This window comes from Pan troglodytes, chromosome 4 (genome assembly GCF_028858775.2).
Source record: "Pan troglodytes isolate AG18354 chromosome 4, NHGRI_mPanTro3-v2.0_pri, whole genome shotgun sequence".
In the NCBI taxonomy this organism is placed as follows: Eukaryota; Metazoa; Chordata; class Mammalia; order Primates; family Hominidae; genus Pan; species Pan troglodytes.
The window spans coordinates 129427193-129446558 of record NC_072402.2 but is presented as its reverse complement, the minus strand read 5'-3'; the positions used below and the strand labels follow the sequence as shown (position 1 = coordinate 129446558).

The 19366-nt window shown below is 38.3% G+C and overlaps 1 protein-coding gene across 7 annotated transcripts in view; it reads left to right on the top strand.

Moving 5' to 3' along the window:
* Positions 1 to 19366, top strand: part of FNIP1 (folliculin interacting protein 1) — a 149147-nt gene that overhangs the window by 116803 nt on the left and 12978 nt on the right. For all 7 annotated transcript variants that reach the window (XM_003339105.5, XM_003339104.5, XM_016953734.4 and 4 more), the window contains 4 exons: positions 381 to 527; positions 1689 to 1858; positions 6607 to 8026; positions 8905 to 9073. In XM_003339105.5, the coding sequence (XP_003339153.1) occupies positions 381 to 527; positions 1689 to 1858; positions 6607 to 8026; positions 8905 to 9073 (1906 nt within the window). The remainder of the gene's footprint in view (positions 1 to 380; positions 528 to 1688; positions 1859 to 6606; positions 8027 to 8904; positions 9074 to 19366) is intronic.

Sequence of the window (19366 nt, the reverse complement as noted above, 5' to 3'; positions counted from 1 at the left end):
TACATGTAGTTGATTATTTGCGGTATATTTAAGTACAGCATACCCCGTAGAAATGTGGAGCTGGAATGGGCTTTAGAAATTATCATCGTATCCTTTCATTTTACAGGTATGGGAAACAAATGCTTAAAGTAGGGAAATAATTTACTCTAGGGCACACAGTCACTGGTGGGGAGAGCCAACACCAGAACCAACATATTTTGAGAACATTTCCCATGGTACTGTGTTGTTGACAAGGAAAGAAGGACTTGGTCCATTGTCTTTCCTCAAAAGCTTTAATAATCTAGATGTAAGGACCAAGCTGGCAATATAAACTTAAAATTATTTTAAGAGTATGTAACTCTTGGAACTATACATTTCATAATGTGTCTTCCTCTTTTTAGAACAACAATTTGTAATCTTTACACGATGCCACGAATTGGAGAACCTGTCTGGCTTACAATGATGTCGGGGACTCCAGAAAAGAACCACCTTTGCTATCGTTTCATGAAGGAGTTCACCTTTCTAATGGAAAATGCTTCCAAAAATCAGTATGAATTTATTTATTATAACTAGATATCTATATTGTAATCAAACTCAATTACAGATGTGGAAGAATCATCCATTATCTTTGGAATTATTTTATATTATTAATCAAAATTAATAATCAGAATTCTAAAAAATAATTAAATGATAGGGTATGGAAGAGTATTACAGAACCTTATGAATGAAAAGCAGTGAAAATGTCTGTAATTATGTAATTAAAATTCCTGACATATTGTAGAATTATCTGAGGCTGCCCATTTTTTTGTGAATTGTATCCATTTATAGTTTTATTTCATAGAAAAGAGGTAGAAAACATTTAAGGATGGCCAGGCGTGATGGCTCACACCTGTAACCCCAGCACTTTGGGAGGCTGAGGTGGGTGGATCACGAGGTCAGGAGATCGAGACCATCCTGGCTAACACGGTGAAACCCTGTCTCTACTAAAAATACAAAAACAAAATTAGCCGGGCATGGTGGCGGGTGCCTGTAGTCCCAGCTACTTGGGAGGCTGAGACGGGAGAATGGCGTGAATCCAGGAGGCACAGCTTGCAGTAAGTGGAGATTGCGCCACTGCACTGTAGCCTGGGTGACAGAGCAAGACTCCGTCTCAAACAAACAAACAAACAAAAAAAACATATAAGGAAATGGTAGGATTCTAATGATGCATTTTCAATGTGATGTTTTATCGTATTGTATTATTTTAACTATTCAAGTCTTTGGAATCCAGATGAATAATTCAGTTGTTTTTATTCTCTTTGATGATAGACAGAGTTTGCTTAATACTTTGCCTCGTTTTCCCATTCAGTAATTTGGAAATGTAAGGACCTGCTGGTTGATTCAGTAATTAATTGTGTGATTAAACACTGAAATTAATCCATAATTTTTGAAGTAAAATGGCATTTCTGTTTTGTACTTACGATCTGCAATAGCTCTTATGAATGTGTTATCTTTATTTCAAGTAGTTTTTAACTCCTCCTCAACCAGAAACTATTAACTTTCATTTTAATCTTGGTGTTATATACTCATCCTTTCCTCTCTCTTCTCCTTTTTTTGGTGCCATTTGGCCACATGAGCATATATACTCTCCTTGCTTACTTTTTCACTACATTTTACCTAAGGTTTCATGAAGACTGATTGGAATCTGATCAGATGTATTTTGTTTTCAGATTCTTGCCAGCTCTCATTACTGCAGTTCTGACCAATCATCTTGCCTGGGTTCCAACAGTCATGCCAAATGGACAACCACCTATAAAAATATTTTTAGAAAAGCATTCCTCTCAGAGTGTGGACATGTTGGCAAAGACTCATCCATATAACCCACTTTGGGCACAACTGGGTATGTAGTCTGACAACTGTTACACTATGTATTAGACTTTTTTGTAGCTATCTGTAATTATTTTATAGCAAAACCAAAAATAAATAAAATGCTTTTACCTCCTGCATTCTAAAGCATCTCTGCTTTGCTTGTCCTTTCATGTCTGCCAATTTGTCTTATCCTCGTCTTAGACCTGAAATCATTCCTTATAGATGAAGAACTGCAGGTAGAGCAAGAGGAGCAGGCTGATAGCTGGTTTACTAGTAACTTCAGATCTTCAGGATGTTTTATGATTTCGTACTTTGTGTTAGGTACTTTGCAAGAAAGAATAAATCAACAGTCACCTGTGATACCTAAAATCAATCTGGTTAGGAGTGAAGCAGTTCACTGAGGTTTCTGTTGATCCACTTTTGTTCACTTGCTGAGTCATTTTGGAAAATGTTTCCCTCAGTGTTAAGCACCACTAAACAAGTCGGGGAACAGAGGGGAGAGTAGATGGTTGATAAGTTCATAGGCAATAGGGAGGGATTGTACCAGGGTGCTAAAGACACAGGCTGTGGAGTCAGGCACACCACATTTGAATCACAGTTTCCTTATTCATAAAGTAGGAATAATAATAGATGATACATACTTTAAAAGTTGTAAAAATTAAATGAGATAATACATGTAAAATGGTTGAGACTGTGTCTCGTAAATGTAGCTGCTAATTACCTCTGCTCCTACTCTGTTGCTTTTAGATGATGGGGGAAGAGTAAGATGAGAACATTTTGGTGACTGGGTAGTAACTCTCCTTAGGTTGCTCTGTGATTGAGCTTGCCAGGTGGATTGTCATATGGCTTATCAATTCATATAACCAACCTCCATCCCTACTGGCTTTCTCCCTTGTTCCCTCCCCCATTCCCTTCCATTTTATTGAGTTATAATTGACATACAGTAAATGCATTTTTTTAATGGAGTCTCACTCTTTTGCCCAGGCTGAAGTGCAGTGGCACGATCATGGCTCACTGCAGCTCCAATTTCCCTGGGATCAAATGATCTCCCTACCTTAGTCACCCAAGTAGCTGGGACTACAGGCGCGTACCACCACACCAGGCTAGTTTTTGTATTTATTGTAGAGATGGGGTTTTGCCATGTTCCCCCAGGCTGGTCTCAAACTCCCAGACTCAAGCGATCTGCTCATCTTGGCCTCCCAAGGTGCTGGGATTACAAGCATGAGCCACCACACCTGGCCCAACACATATTTAAAGTACACAGTTTGGGCTAGGTGCAGTGGCTCATGCCTGTAATCCTGGCACTTTGGGAGGCTGAGGTGGGTGGATTACTTGAGGTCAGGAGTTCGAAACCAGCCTGGCCAACATGGTGAAACCCTGCCTCTACTGAAAATACAAAACAGTGGCTGGGCACAGTGGCTCACGCCTGTAATCTCAGCACTTTGGGAGGCCAAGGCAGGCGGATCATGAGGGCAGGAGATCGAGACCATCCTGGCTTAACACGGTGAAATCCCATCTCTACTAGAAGTACAGAAAATTAGCTGGGCGTGGTGGTGGGCGCCAGCTACTCAAGAGGCTGAGGCAGGAGAATGGTGTGAACCCAGGAGGCGGAGCTTGCAGTGAGCCGAGATCATGCCACTGCACTCCATCCTGGGCAACAGTGCAAGACTCTGTCTCAAAAAAAAAAAAATTAGCTGGGCGTGGTGGCAGGCGCCTATAATCCCAGCCACTTAGGAGGCTGAGGCAGGAGAATCCCTTGAACCTGGTGGCAGAGGTTGCAATGAGCCGAGATCATGCACCATAGCCTGGGTGACAGAGCGAGAATCTGTCTCAAAAAAAATAAAGCAATTTGATACGTTTCGCATATATGCCTCTGAAACCATCACCACAATCAAAATGGTAATCATATTGCATCACTTCCAAAAGTTTCCTTATGCCTTTTTGTAATCTCTTCCTCCTCCTCCTCCCCATCTCCTTCTCCCCAACTTCTCTGTTCCTCTTCCACCATCCCTAGGCAGCCACTGGCCTACTTTCTGTCATGGTAGATTACTTGCATTTTCTAGAGTTTTATATGAATGGAATCATGCAGTATATACTTTGTTTGATCTCATTCATTCAATATAATTCAGATTCACCTATTTTGTATGTATTAATGGTTCATTCCTTTTTAATGCTGAGTAGTATTCCATTGCATGGACCTTTTTAAAATCAAATTATTAGTAGTATTTTTTAAATTGGGACATTTAAATCCTTTTTTAATTCTACAATCATTTGTTGACTGTCTAAGGCTCTGTTTAAAAAGCACAGAGGCTGTAAAGATGAATGATTTGGAAATTGCCCTCAAGAAGTCGACAGTCTAAGACTGTAGGTAATATATATGCAGACAACAATGATAATTCAAGGAGGAACTATAAGAGAAATGAAAAGTTTAGTGAGAGTTCAACAGGGGAGCCTACTTTTGTCCAAGTGAGGATGCTTAGGTGGGAAGCTATGGACTGGCAGAGATATTGAGGAAAGGGACAGGACATCACATGAGTAAAGAGTAGTCTAGGTGTTAAAAGTGCAGAGCATATTCAGTGGTCCAGTTTAACTGGGGCTTTGTGCGAATAAGGATGATTTCTTCTTCTGACTGCCAAGAAGGAGGATAAGTATAAGAAAATAAAGCTGGAAAAGTAAAGTGGGAATCATGAAAGATTCACTTGCCATGCCAAAGCAATTTCAACTTACTTGGTAATTTGTGGGAATTGTGGGAGTAGTTTAGAACAGTGGCATGGTGATATTTGAGCCAGTGTGTTAGCCAGAAGAGAAAATTTATCATAATAGTATCTATAGCTTATATTTATTTGAGACCTATCTATATTTGTTCCTTTAAAAAGTGTGAGGGCTTTGTAAAGTAAAAATAGAGGATTTTAAATGTGTATACTGACAACTTCAAAAATTGAATTAAGTTGAAATTAATGGCTTTGTATTCTTTTTCTTTCTTTCTTTCTTGAGACAGGGTCTCACGCTATTGCACAGGCTGGAGTGTGGTGGTGCGATCACAGCTCACTGCAGCCTCAACTTCCTGGGCTCAGGTGATTCTTCCGCCTCAGCCTCTCAGGTAGCTGGGATTACAGGTGCGCGCCACCACGCCCAGCTAATTTTCTGTATTTTTTTGTAGAGACAAGGGTTTCGCCATGTTGCCCAGGCTGGTCTTGAACTCCCGGGCTCAAGTGATCAGCCTGCTTCCACCTCCCCAAATGCTGGGATTACATGTGTAAGCCACCATGCCCAGCCCTATTCTCCATAGTTTTGGCACTGAAATTACTGGTTTAATTTGAAGTATAGCATAAATATAGAAATGCTAATTTCTAGTCCTGCCCCCCTCACCTCCCCTGCTTTTAACATAATGGCTAGTCATGTTTAGAATGGATTCAAAAGTGAAAATGAACTGCATGGCTGAACTTGTTGCTCTTTCTTTTCCTTTTAGTAAGGATGAGTCTCTCTTCCTGCCCTTTCTGGCCTATCCTGAGTACCCAACCCTCTAGGGAATGGAAGGGGAAAATAGGCTTTTACAAACATGGGAGCTGGTGGGGTGGGGTGCTGGCTAGAGGAACAACAGTTAAAGTTCAGAGATATGACTTACTTTTTTATTTTATTTTTTTATTTTTTATTTTTTTATTTTTTTGAGACAGAGTCTTGCTCTTGTTGCCCAGGCTGGAGTGCAGTGGTGTCATCTCGGCTCAGTGCACCCTCTGCCTCCTGGGTTCAAGTAATTCTCCAGCCTCAGCCTCCCAAGTAGCTGGGACTACAGGTGCCCACAACACCACCTGGCTAGTTTTTGTATTTTTAGTAGGTACAGGGTTTTACCATCTTGGCCAGGCTGGTCTTGAACTCCTCGTCTCAAGTGATCCACCCATCTCGGCCTCTCAGAGTGCTGGAATTACAAGCGTGAGCCACTGTGCCCGGCCCCAGAGATATGATTTAAATCAGGAATGGTTAAGTGTGTGGTGTGACGACTATAGCTTTGCTCCATTTTACCACTACTCCTTTCCTCTCCTTGCAAGCCAGCGGATATTGTGCTTTGTCTTTTCTTGATTGGACACAGCTACAGAATCCTTGTGTACATAGTACTTCAGGCAGTACTTCTCTAACCAGGTAAAAATGCTCTGCATGGAGCCTGTGTTAGAGAATATTCTTGGGATATGTGAGTTTCAGAACTGACTCTTTGCTTGAGGTTTCTGAACCATAGCATTTGTTTAAAGAGGAAACCAGAAAACCCTTAAATTCACCTTTCTCTCTGGTTAAGATTATTCATCTCATCTTCCTCCCTTGAATAGTCACTCATCTGTTAAAGAACTAAGAGTGAGGCCAGGCATGGTGGCTCACGCCTGTAATCCCAGCACTTTGGGAGGCCAGGGCCAGTGGATTGCTTGAGCCCAGGAGCTCAAGACCACCCTAGGAAACATGGCAAAACTCTGTCTCTACAAAAAAAAAAATACAAAAAATTAGCCAGGCATGGTGGCACGCACTTATAGTCCCAGCTACTCAGGAGGCTGAGGTAGCAGGATCACCTGAGCCTAGGAGGCTGAGGCTGCAGTGAACCATGATTGTACCACTGCACTCCAGCCAGGATTACAGTGTGAGACCCTGTCTCAAAAACAAAAAACAAAAAAAAAAAAAACGAGTAAAACCTAAACTATTACTCATACAGTAAGAGTAGGTTTCTGATCATTAAAAATAGCTTACTTAGCTGTGTCAGTAAAGGACATGTCCAATAACTGATTTTTTCCATTACAGGAGACTTGTATGGCGCTATTGGCTCTCCCGTCCGGTTAGCAAGGACTGTGGTAGTTGGCAAACGACAAGACATGGTCCAGAGGCTACTTTATTTTCTTACTTATTTTATAAGATGCTCTGAACTTCAAGAAACGCATCTTTTAGAAAATGGAGAAGATGAAGCCATCGTTATGCCAGGCACAGTAATTACTACCACTTTAGAGAAAGGTGAAATAGAAGAATCAGAGTATGTCCTTGTCACAATGCATAGAAACAAAAGCAGTTTGCTCTTTAAAGAGTCAGAAGAAATAAGAACTCCCAATTGTAACTGTAAATATTGCAGTCATCCACTCCTTGGGCAAAATGTAGAGAACATTTCACAACAAGAGAGAGAAGATATTCAAAACAGCTCTAAGGAGCTGCTAGGAATTTCAGATGAGTGCCGGATGATTTCTCCTTCTGACTGCCAAGAAGAAAATGCTGTTGATGTTAAACAGTACAGAGATAAATTAAGAACTTGCTTTGACGCCAAGTTAGAGACAGTTGTTTGCACAGGATCTGTTCCAGTAGACAAATGTGCATTGTCAGAGTCAGGCTTAGAGCCAACAGAGGAAACATGGCAGAGTGAGAAGTTGCTGGATTCAGACAGTCACACAGGCAAAGCAATGAGATCCACAGGAATGGTTGTGGAAAAAAAACCTCCAGATAAGATTGTGCCTGCTTCATTTTCTTGTGAGGCTGCCCAGACAAAGGTTACTTTCCTGATTGGGGATTCTATGTCACCTGATTCAGATACTGAGCTTCGAAGTCAGGCAGTGGTGGATCAGATTACCAGACATCACACCAAACCATTGAAGGAAGAAAGAGGGGCTATTGATCAGCATCAAGAAACTAAACAAACAACCAAGGACCAATCTGGAGAGTCTGATACACAGAACATGGTTTCTGAAGAGCCCTGTGAACTTCCCTGTTGGAATCATTCAGACCCAGAAAGCATGAGCTTATTCGACGAATATTTTAATGATGATTCAATCGAAACCAGGACTATTGATGATGTTCCATTTAAAACAAGTACAGATAGTAAAGACCATTGCTGTATGTTAGAGTTTTCAAAAATATTGTGTACAAAAAATAACAAGCAGAACAATGAATTTTGTAAATGTATAGAAACAGTTCCCCAAGATTCATGTAAAACCTGCTTTCCTCAGCAGGACCAAAGAGATACACTCTCCATTCTTGTCCCCCATGGGGATAAAGAGAGTTCAGATAAAAAAATTGCTGTAGGAACTGAATGGGACATTCCAAGAAATGAAAGTTCAGACAGTGCCCTTGGGGATAGTGAAAGTGAAGATACAGGTCATGATATGACTAGACAAGTTAGCAGTTATTATGGAGGAGAGCAAGAAGATTGGGCAGAAGAGGATGAGATACCTTTTCCTGGGTAAGTAGGAAGTTTTCACCTATAATGGGCCCTATATAAATATGTACCATTCTCTTTTTTAGCTGTTCTCTGAAGGTTAGTATAAAAGAGATCATTGTTCTGGATAGCTCTCTTGTTTTCATATTCTCTTAACTCATAAGAAGGAGTAAAGGCTAAGCTCCAGAAACACCCTGGAAAGGTTTTATGAAGACCTCAAAGAAAAGTTAAAGGATCTGGTTGATAAGTAGAAGATTTCTTACTGCTTAGAAGGTTTCAAGCCATTTAGGAGTGACTTATGCCCCCCAAAGGACATATGCTGAGCCTGGCAGTTAGGGAGCACTAATACCTGAGATGTTAGAATAGCTGTTAGAAATAGATTTGGCCAAGACTAAGAGGAAAACAGAGAATGTATACTTTGGGTCAAGTATGCAAGGAGAATATTCATGCTTGAGAAACATTACATACCCAGCTTTGGACTTGTGAGGCATTTAATTGTTTTGTTTTAGATGATTGTTTTCATAATCTGATTGTATTAAGAATGTGCTACAAACACAAGGTACAATTCTCTTAAAGTCTCTTAGGAAAGATTGATCCTCACTTCATTACTCAGTTGCTCATCAGACCTTCTTCTCTGAATAAGAAGGAGTATTTTATTTTCTGATAGAGCACTTGAGCCAGTTTTTAAATAACGATGATTTTACTCTTGATTTTACTATTATTACCATTTTACTCTTAATTTTTACGATTGTTACCATTATATAAGGATGATTTTACACTTGATTTTAATACAGACTAGTGTTAAATATGGACAAGTAGAATTCACTTTTTTTTTTTTTTTTTTTACTGGTTAAATATATTTATTACTAATTAAATGTCTTTTGGGGGCATTTTTCTTCCAGGTCAAAGTTAATCGAAGTGAGTGCTGTTCAGCCCAACATTGCCAACTTTGGGAGGTCCTTGCTGGGTGGCTACTGCTCATCTTATGTGCCTGACTTTGTTCTTCAAGGAATTGGGAGTGATGAGAGGTTCCGTCAGTGTCTGATGTCAGATTTATCTCATGCTGTGCAGGTGAGTGACCTTCACTGTTTTTGAGTTTATTTAGAAGAAACTCTGTTAAGCAGCAGAACCCAAAATTGCCTTATATTTTTGGTCATACTTTTTACAACACAATCATTGTTCTCTGAATCCATCATTTTATATTCAGTGCCCGTATCTTTGTATCTGTCACTGTGAAAGCAAATAAATTTCCAGAAATCTATCCATATGGATATCTGAAATACAGAAAGTACTTTATGTATTCATGAATGTCCATCAACTAGGTTATTTATAGTATCAAAAATTTGCAAGTGCTTAAGTTTGAATGGAATTATTTTCTTAATTTCCTGTTCAGATTACTCATTGCTTACATATAGAAGTGGGGTTGGCTTTTGTGTATGGATCTTATATCCTTTGGTCTTTCTGAAACTCTTATTAGTCTATTCATTTTTCTGTATAGGTTCCCTAAGGTTTTCTACACACAGGCTCATGTTATCAGTGAACAGATAGTTTTAAATCTTTCTTAACAATCTGGATGCCTTTTGTCCCCGCTGCCCCCAACTTTTTTTTTTTTTTTGACTCATTGTACTGGCTAGAATTTTCAATACAATGTTGCATGGAAGTGGTGACCATGGACATCGTTGCCTTATTCCTGATCTTAGGGGAAAGACATCGTATCTTTCATGATTAAGTATGTTGTTAGTTGTAAGGTTTTTGTGATGCCCTTTATTAGATGGAAGAAGTTCCCTTTTTATTTTTATTTTGTTTAACTGAATACTTCTTTTAGAGACAGGCAGCTCTCTTTTATTCCTAGTTTTGAGACGGTTTGGTTTTTTTTGTCCATCCCTTAGTCATGAATGAGTGTGGGATTTTGTCATATGCTTTTTCTCAATGTCTATTGAGATTGTATTGTTGTATCATTTTTCATCTTTAAACTATTAATGTCATGGATTTCATTAATTAATTTTTAGATGTTAAACCAACCATTGTATTCCTAGGAAGCAATCCCCACTCTGTCATGGTATATAATTTTTTTTATGTGTTGCTGGATTTGATTTACCAATATTTTATTATGGACATTGGAGTCTATATTCATGAGAAATATTGCTTTTTAGTTTTCTTGTGATGTCTTTGTCTAGCTCTGATATCAGGATAATACTGGCACATCCTCTATTTTCTGGAAGAGTTTCCAGAAGATTAGTACTACTTTTTTTCTCTAAACGTTTGGTAGAACTCACTAGTGAAACCATCTGCATCCAGGCTTTTAAGAATAAGAATATTTTAAATTGCTAATTTAATTTCTTCACCTTTTATACATTTAGATTTTCTATTTGTTTCTGAGTCCATTTTGGTAATTTTTGTCTTTTAGGAATTTATTAGTTGCATTTAAGTGGCCTAATTTACTAGAATCAAGTTGTTTATATTATACACTTACAATCCTTTTAGTTTTTATAAGGTTGCTAGTGATGTCCCCTCTTTTGTTCCTGAATTTTGTAATGTGTGTTTTTGTTTGTTTGTTTTTCAAATGGTGAGGGCTTCTCCAAAGAGAAGTTCATTCGTGGTTTCACTTAAATTGTATATATTTTTTGCCCATATGCATCAAGGATTAGCAAGCTATGGACAGTGGGCCAAATTGTCCTGCTTTTTATAGATGAAGTTTTATTAGAACACAACCACAGTCATTCATTTATATGCTTCTGGCTATGTTCATGCCTAACAGCAGAGTTGAGTTATTGAGACAGAGACTTTTCAGCCCCCAAACCTAAAATATTTCCTGTTGGTTCTTATTTTATTTTATTTTATTTTTCTTGAGACAGAGTCTAGCTCTGTTACCCAGGCTGGAGTACAGTGGTCCCATCTCAGCTTACAGTAACTTCTGCCTCCCAGGTTCAAGTGATTCTCTTGCCTCAGCCTCTGGAGTAGCTGGGATTATAGGCGCCCACCACCACACCTGCCTAATTTTTGTATTTTTAGTAGAGATGAGGTTTCACCATGTTGGCCAGGTTGGTCTGGAACTCCGACCTCAGGTGATCCACCCACCTCAGCCTCCCAAAGTGCTGGGATTATAGGCGTGAGCCACCGCACCTGGCCAAATCTGACAAATTTCGATCTGTTGTATTTTCAGTTTCATTCATTTCAAAATGGTTTTACATTTTGCTTGTAATTTCTTTGACTTATGAGTTATTTAGAAGTATGCTGTTTAATTTACAAATATTTATGGAATTCTCAAAAGTTGTTTTGCTGTTGGTTTCTAATTTAATTCCATTATGGTTGGAGAACCTACTTTGTTCACCTCTTGTAAATTTATTGAGACTGTTTTATGGCACTTGAAAAGAATATATATTCTGCTTTTGTTGAAATGTTCTATAGCTATCAGGTCAAGTTAGATAACCTTTAGATAATAGTCTTAATTAAGTCTTTTATGTCCGTGCTGATTTTCAGTTTGTTTCTGCCATCAATTATTGAGAATGAAGTATTGAAGTCTTCAGCTATTGTTTGGTTGAATTTTCTATTTCTCCCTTCAATTGTACATATCACTTTAATACTTTGCTTTAATAACAAAATCTGGCCACCTCTCAATTTAAAAAGTTAATAAAGAAATAGAGAGGCCCGGAATGGTGGCTCACGCCTATAATCCCAGCACTTTGGGAGGCCGAGGTGGGTGGATTACTTGAGGTCAGTAGTTTGTGATCACCCTGGCCAACATGGTGAAACCCTGCCTCTACAAAAATACAAAAATTAGCTGGGTGTGGTGGCATGTGCCTGTAATCCCAGCTGCTTGGGAGGCTGAGGCAGGAGAATCACTTGAATCCAGGAGGTAGAGGTTGCAGTGAGCCGAGATCACGCCACTGCACTCCAGCCTGGGCAACAGAGCAAGACAACCATTTCAAAACAAACAAACAAACAAAAAAACAGAAGTGAAGAAAGCCAAGTGGGAAATTATGGATGAGAAAATGTGGCTTAGTGAGCAACAGTCAATTGTTAGCCAATAAGGTTTAAACCTTCTGTGTCTGTAGAAATTTACCTAAGTTGTAAAGTTTGGTGTTTTATTGTATAGTAGAGAAATTATGGCAAATATAGATAAAAACAATTTGTGAGAAAAACTTATCAGAACTTGTGATCTTCATATTTAAAGGCTAGTTTGCCCAGCTTTTGAATACCAATCAAATAAATATTTATTGACCTACTGTGTTCTGAATATAGTGCCAGTACTCCAAGGGATATATGTATGAAAAAGAAAAAGTTTCTGACTTCAAGTTTTTAACTTAGCAACAGAGAAAATAAGGCCAAGTGTATGAATAAATGTAGTATAAAACATAACAAAAGTAGTGCCTGAGGAAGATACTTGAATGTATTATTGCTTCAAAGGACAGATTTTTTATCAGTTGGTGGTATGGATGCCCTTCAGGGTAAAGGAACCGTTTCTAGTTTTTTCAATGCTTCCCTCCCAATACCTGATGAAGTGCCTACTATTTGTTGAATTACTTGGTTAAGGAATTGTATATGAGTTCTTCTAATGCACTCTGTGTCTTCTAATGCATTGTTGTCTTTCTTTATGTCTGATCCTAGTTGCTTAGTCTCTTTTCTTCTTTCATCTGTACCCATCGCCAAACACAGTATCTTTTGACTTTCTCTGTGAAAGCCTGGCGTTGGAAAACATTGCTGCCTCCTACTGAAGATAAAGACAACATTTTGATTTTAAGGGTTTCTTCCTGCTATTATAGGATGAATAATAATAATAGTATTTAGTTTTGCCTTACTGTGTCCCAGGCACTTAAGTGTACTATTTCACTTAATCTTATCATAATCCTTTGAGGTACTTATTCTTGTTATCTTTGTGTTTCAGATATGGCTCAGAGAAGTTTTTAAGTTACATAGATGGGGAATGGCAAAACTAGAATTCAGTTCTTAACTGCCTGTTCTTAAGCTGCTATGCCATACTGTTACTAAAACTGATGAACAAAGAGTAATACAAATAGCAAAATCACCATTACAAAGTTATAAGACTTTTATATTAGTGGTCCCAGGTCTGTTGCTCTTGGATTCCTTCCACTATGGTAAAAAGGAAGGAGCTATTTGTCTTTCCCCCTCTGTTTTAGTAATTGGGTTTCTAGTCTTTCCTTCTCATATTTTCATTTAGTCATGTAAGTATACTATCAAAGCACTATTATAGAAAAATTTGACAAAAAGAAAAATAAAATACCTTCAATCTCAGCACTGACAAGTTGTTGAACTTTGTTATCAATCATTTTTCCAAAGCATGTATAGGATTTCTAAAAAAATTATTTGGCCAGGCACGGTGGCTCACAGCTGTAATCTCAGCACTTTGGGAGGCCGAGGTAGGCAGATCATGAGGTCAGGAAATCAAGACCATCCTGGCTAACACAGTGAAACCTCATCTCTGCTAAAAATACAAAAATTTAGCCAGGCATGGTGGTGGAGCTACTACGGAGGCTGAGGCAGGAGAATGGCCTGAACCCAGGAGGCGGAGCTTGCAGTGAGGTGAGATCACGCCACTGCACTCCAGCCTGGGCGAAGAGCGAGACTCCAACTCAAAAATAACAAAAACAAACAAACAAACAAAAATTATTTTAGGCTAAGCGCTGTGACTCATGCCTGTAATCCCAGCACTTTGGGAGGCCAAGGTGGGCAGATCATGAGGTCAAGAGTTCGAGACCAGTCTGGCCAACATAGTGAAACCCCGTCTCTGCTAAAAATACAAAAAATTAGCTGGGTGTGGTGGTGGGCATCTGTAATCCCAGCTACTCGGGAGGCTGAGGCAGGAGAATCGCTTGAACCTGGGAGGCAGAGGTTGCTGTGAGCTGAGATTTCACCATTGCACTCCAGGCCAGGCGACAGCGAGACTCCGTCTCAAAAAAAAAAAAAATCTATCTATCTATATAATTTTAATCCTTGCATACTTAAAGTTTATCATATTTAACATGAAATTTTTTTATGTGACTACATGGAAAAACATGTAGGAACCTTTTAATATATAAATAATGGAAGTGATACTTTAAAAAAATACAGTCTTCTGAATTATAAGAGGAGAGTGTCTTTTCTTTTTCTCCCTGATTTTTAATAAAGTAGCATTTTTCTTAATATATATTTATTATACAAAATGTTGAAATGTGAAGAAAGCCAAACACAAATTTTCCTAACTCTACCATCAGCTATTCTTATACAGAAACTTCCTCCAGGCATTAGGCAGCATTGTGGCTTCTCATAAAACCCAGAATTGGCCACTTATTGCCGGTATATCATAAGACAGAATACTTACTCTAGGAAAGCCTCAGTTTCTTTGGCTATAATGAAAGTAATACTGATGTTTGTTTACCAGACTTACACTGTGTGGTGATATTAGTCACACTGTGCTTTGCATCTTCTTGTTATGATTATTATTCTGTATGTATGTGTATTTATATATCATATATATGTCTGAAGCCTTATATATAAAAAGATATGCTTGTGTATATCTGTGTAAATACACAATATTTACACAGATAAATACACAATCATATCATTTTATATATAAATACACAGATATACACAAGCATATCTTTTTATATATAAGTATATATTTTTATATAGCTGAGTCCTTATATATAAAATATATGCATGTATATGTATTTATATATACCCATATTTTTATACTCTTTATGATTTTATATTATGTTTTAAATTCTGCTTTTGTTACATAATAGTTAATGTAAGAATATTTCCCCATACTAACATAGTGTGTAAACATTATTTTTAATGTATATGGATTATTGCATGGTTTTGTCATAGTTTATGTTTCTCACCATTCTCCTATTGCTCTTTTTTTTTTTTTTTTTTTTTTTTTTTTGAGACAGGGTCTTGCTCTGTCATCCAGGTTAGAGTGCAGTGGCACGAACATGGCTTACTGGAGCCTTGAACTCCTGGGCTCAAGCAATCTCCCACCTCAGCTTGCCCAGTAGCTGGGACTGTAGGCACATGCCAGCATGCCTGGCTAATGTGTTTATTTTTTGTGAAGATGGGGTCTCGCTGTATTATCCAGGCTGGTCTCGAACTCTGGAGCCTCAAGTGATCCTCCCACCTCGGCCTCCCAAAAATCTTGTTCTAAAGAGAAAGCCAAGTTTCACCTTTGCATTAGTGTATTAGTAACATTAAACCCAATTCTTAATAAAACCTTATAAACAAACTGATTCAATCTTAGTTTAACCATAAGGTAAAATTTTAATAAACCTTTTTTAATCTTTTATAATTTTCTGTTAAGCAGTAGATCAATTCACTAAGAAAACCATGTTATTCAGACATGTGAGCCCAGATTTTGGCCCTGCATTAGTGTGCTCTTATTTCAGTGTTCAACATACAGAAAAATTAAATAATCCCCTTCAAATCTTAGCAAACTTGCTTATACCTACAGAACTTCCTTTATGAGATCAACCCTTCACAAACCCTCTACACCTTGCTTAAACCTTCAGTTTTGTCCCATTACTCTTTTAGGTTAAGACAATTGTTAAAACCCTCTGAGCTAGACAAAATTTCATTCCCTTTAACAAAAACCATATTCCCATGCCTTCTTATAGCCTCCCATCAAAACCACATTCTTTTTTCCTTCTACACCTTGTATATAAAACTGTTTTTCCAGTAGTCTCAAGTGCATGCTGCACTGTTAACTTTTAGCAAATTTTATTTTTGGTGAGAAACCTAGTAAACAAGCAATTTTAACCATGTATAATATTGCAGAACCCATGACTTTTCCCAGCCTAGCCAGGGGACCTGCCTAACTCCCTATGTCTCCAGGCCTTACCTACAATCTATTGGCTGTAGAACAGACAAACAATTAGTAAAAGTCACAGAAGCAGTTTATCACCTTAAAGCATCCAGCAAACAGTGTTTGACCTTCCAAATTTAGACTAAATATATAAACTTTGAAGACATTTTCATTTTACTTTACCAATAATCTTCTTTTTTATTTACAAAAAGATTATTAGAGTCATGAGACCTACAGGGATTAAAGTTTCCATTTTTCTGACAATGTTTGATTCAAGCGCTTATTTTTCTTTAAGCCAATTAATTGGAGCTGTATATATAAACATCACACACACGACACATATAAATGCACAGAAACAGAGAATCAAGAAAAAATTCCATTGACTGAGAAGCTTTTGAAGGGAAGGCTGGAGCTTTCAAACAATATCTGTATATATAGCCCAAATATCAGCTATTTAATTAAGTCGATTTCTAACTGTGGAGCTCTCAAGAGAAAAATTCTTTTAAAATCTTTTATTACCAGATTTCAGTGAGGACAAACTCTGACTTCTGAATCCTTTTACTAGAATTTTTTTGCCTTATTTTCAAGCTCTTTCATCATTTCCTTGATTGGCTCTGTTGTTAAGTTCTGTGCGCAACATCTGGACACAGTTTTCTCCAGCTGGAAGTTATTGTTTCAGGCTTGATGGCTTTCATGGCTTTTTCTGTAACAGCAATGGCATCTTCTATGGGGTGATTCTTCGGACTGTCATGATATTCTCTCCATTGGGGTTCTTTTCCGTAGCACTGACAATCATTTTTATAGAATATTGTGTTTAATGGTCCTTATGGCACCCTGATCTAGAGGCTGAGTTAGAGATGTGTTTAGGGGCAATTAGACCACTTCAACACTTTCAGTGTTAAACTCATAGGGTTCTGGGTGGCCAGGGGCATTGTCCAACATAAGAACTTTAAAAGGCAGTCGCTTACTGGCAAGGTACTTCTTGATTTTAGAAATAAAGCATGGGTGGGGCCAGGCGTGCTGGCTCACGCCTGTAATCCCAGCACCTTAGGAGGCCGAGGTGGGTGGATCATGAGGTCAGGAGTTCGAGACCAGCCTGGCCAACATAGTGAAAACCTGTCTCTACTAAAAATACACAAATCAGCCAGGCATGGTGGCAGGTGCCTGTAGTCCCAGCTACCTGAGAGTCTGAGTCAGGAGAAGCACTCGAACCTGGGAGTTGGAGGTTGCAGTGAGCTGTCTGGGCAACCCAGCGAGACTCTGTCTCAAAAAAAAAAAAAAAAGGCATGGGTGGATTCAATCCAGAAAAAGAGTTTTTGTTTTTCAGGCTTTCTTGTTCTACTATCAGAAGACTAGCAGGGCTGGTGTTTATCTTTTTTCCTTCAAGGTCCAGAGGTTAGCAGCTCTTTATATAAGGGTAGTTCTGATCTTAATCATGACTGCATTTACACAAAACAGTGGAGTTAGCTTATCCCTTCCTGCCTTAAATCTTGGTGCTTGCTCCTGTTCCTTACTAATAAATGTACTTTGTGGCATCTTTTTCCATAATAGGATTCTTTCATCTGCAATAAAAACCTGTTCAGGCAGATACCTTTTGTCCTCTATGATTTTCTTGATGGTGTCCAAGAACTTGTGTATTGCCTCTTGGTCAGCAAAAGCTGTTATCTTGATATTTTTTAAGCTAAAACTCTTTCTAAAATTATCAAACCATCCTTTCCTAGCGTTAAATTCTTTAGATCCTTCACCCTCCTTTTGCTTTAAGTTGTCATATAATGACTTCATTTAAAAAATAATATTAGAGTCTTTAGTTAGAGCTTTCTTACAGCAACCCTGTACCCACATAAGAGCTGCATTTTCATTATGAGATTTAAAAGGTATTCTGCAAAAGTACCTGGTTTTCACACCTAGTGGCATTGCTGCAATGACAGCTTCACAAATTTCCTTTTCTTATTTTACAACTGTCCTCATGGTGGATTCATTGATCTTGAAATGATGGGTAACCACAGCTACTTAATCTATGGTCCATATCAAGCCATTCAAGTTTTTCTTGTAATATCTTAACTTCTCTCTACTTTTCTTGAGAGCATTTCCAGCATCACTAGTGGTACTCCATGTGGGTCCCATGATGTTATTCAGGGTTTGCTGTATCACACTAACCATGATGGAAAATACATGAGAACCTTTAAACATCAGTTTTGTTATCTTTTTGGCTTTTTGTTTTATTAGAGACAGAGTCTCACTCTGTCACCCAGACTGGAGTGCAATGGTGCAGTCATAGCTCACTGCAGCCTCAAACACCTGGGCTTAAGGGATCCTCCTGCCTTAGCCTCCCAAAAGAGATTAGTTTTTTTTTGTTTTGTTTTGTTTTTTTGTTTTTTGAGATGGAGTCTTGCTCTGTCACCCAGGCTGGAGTGCAGTGACGCAATCTTGGTTCACTGCAAGCTCCATCTCCCGGGTTCACGCCATTCTCCTGCCTCAGCCTCCAGAGTAGCTGGGATTGCAGGCGCCTGCCACCATGCCTAGCTAATTTTTTTTTTTTTTTTTTTTGTATTTTTAGTAGAGGCGAGGTTTCACTGTGTTAGCCAGGATGGCCTCGAAAAGAGATTAGTTTTTAACTGAGATATACTATTTATTGGAGAGCGGAACCGCTCCTGCAGAGATGATTAAGTTGGCAGGGTGTTTGAAGTACATACTTGCAACACTTGAGCTCTGGGCAATAGCAACAGGAAGTAGCTACAAAACTATTATAGTAGTGCAGTAGGTACTACAGCTAGTTTTATGCAGTTATGATTTAATACTATACATTTGTTAACATTTCTCTGGGCTGTGAATGTCACCTTGTATGCCTTGTAAGTGTGTAAGTTTTTATAAATTTTAACTTCTTATAGTAGATTTGTATTTTACAGTAGTAAATGATAAAATATACTACCTACATTTTTTTGTTTGTTCGTTTGTTTTGAGATGGGTCTTACTATGTTGCTCAGGTTAGTCTCTCGAACTACTGGGCTCAATTGATCCTCTCGCCTCTGCCTCCCCAGTAGCTGGGATTACAAATGCACACTACTGTGGCATGCATCCACATATATTTTATGTATTCATGACATGCCTAACTTTTCTTATTTTCCGTATTTCTAGGCTACACGGTTTTGTCTAAGTTTTTCAAATTGTTGCAAATTTCCAAAAACTTTACCCATATATTACATTGGAAAAAATTGGCATCTAAGTGGACCTGTAGTTCAAACCCATGTTGTTGGTCAGCTGAATATATTTCACAATATCACAGATGTATATATCTTTGCCAAAATTATATTTCCATAATTAAGTGATGAATAACAAAGTGATTTATCCCTGGCAAGAGATGAATAAATATTTGAATACTGTTTTATAAAAAACAAATATAAATTTGGGGCTCCATGGAAAATCTTCCCAAGGTATATTTTTGGACTTTTCCTTTGCCATTCTCTTCTTATTTCTCAATATCATTTCTCACAAAGGTAGCCATTTGCATCTACTTCTATTTCTGATTCTTACTCTTACCGAATTATCCATGTTCTTCTCCCATTTTT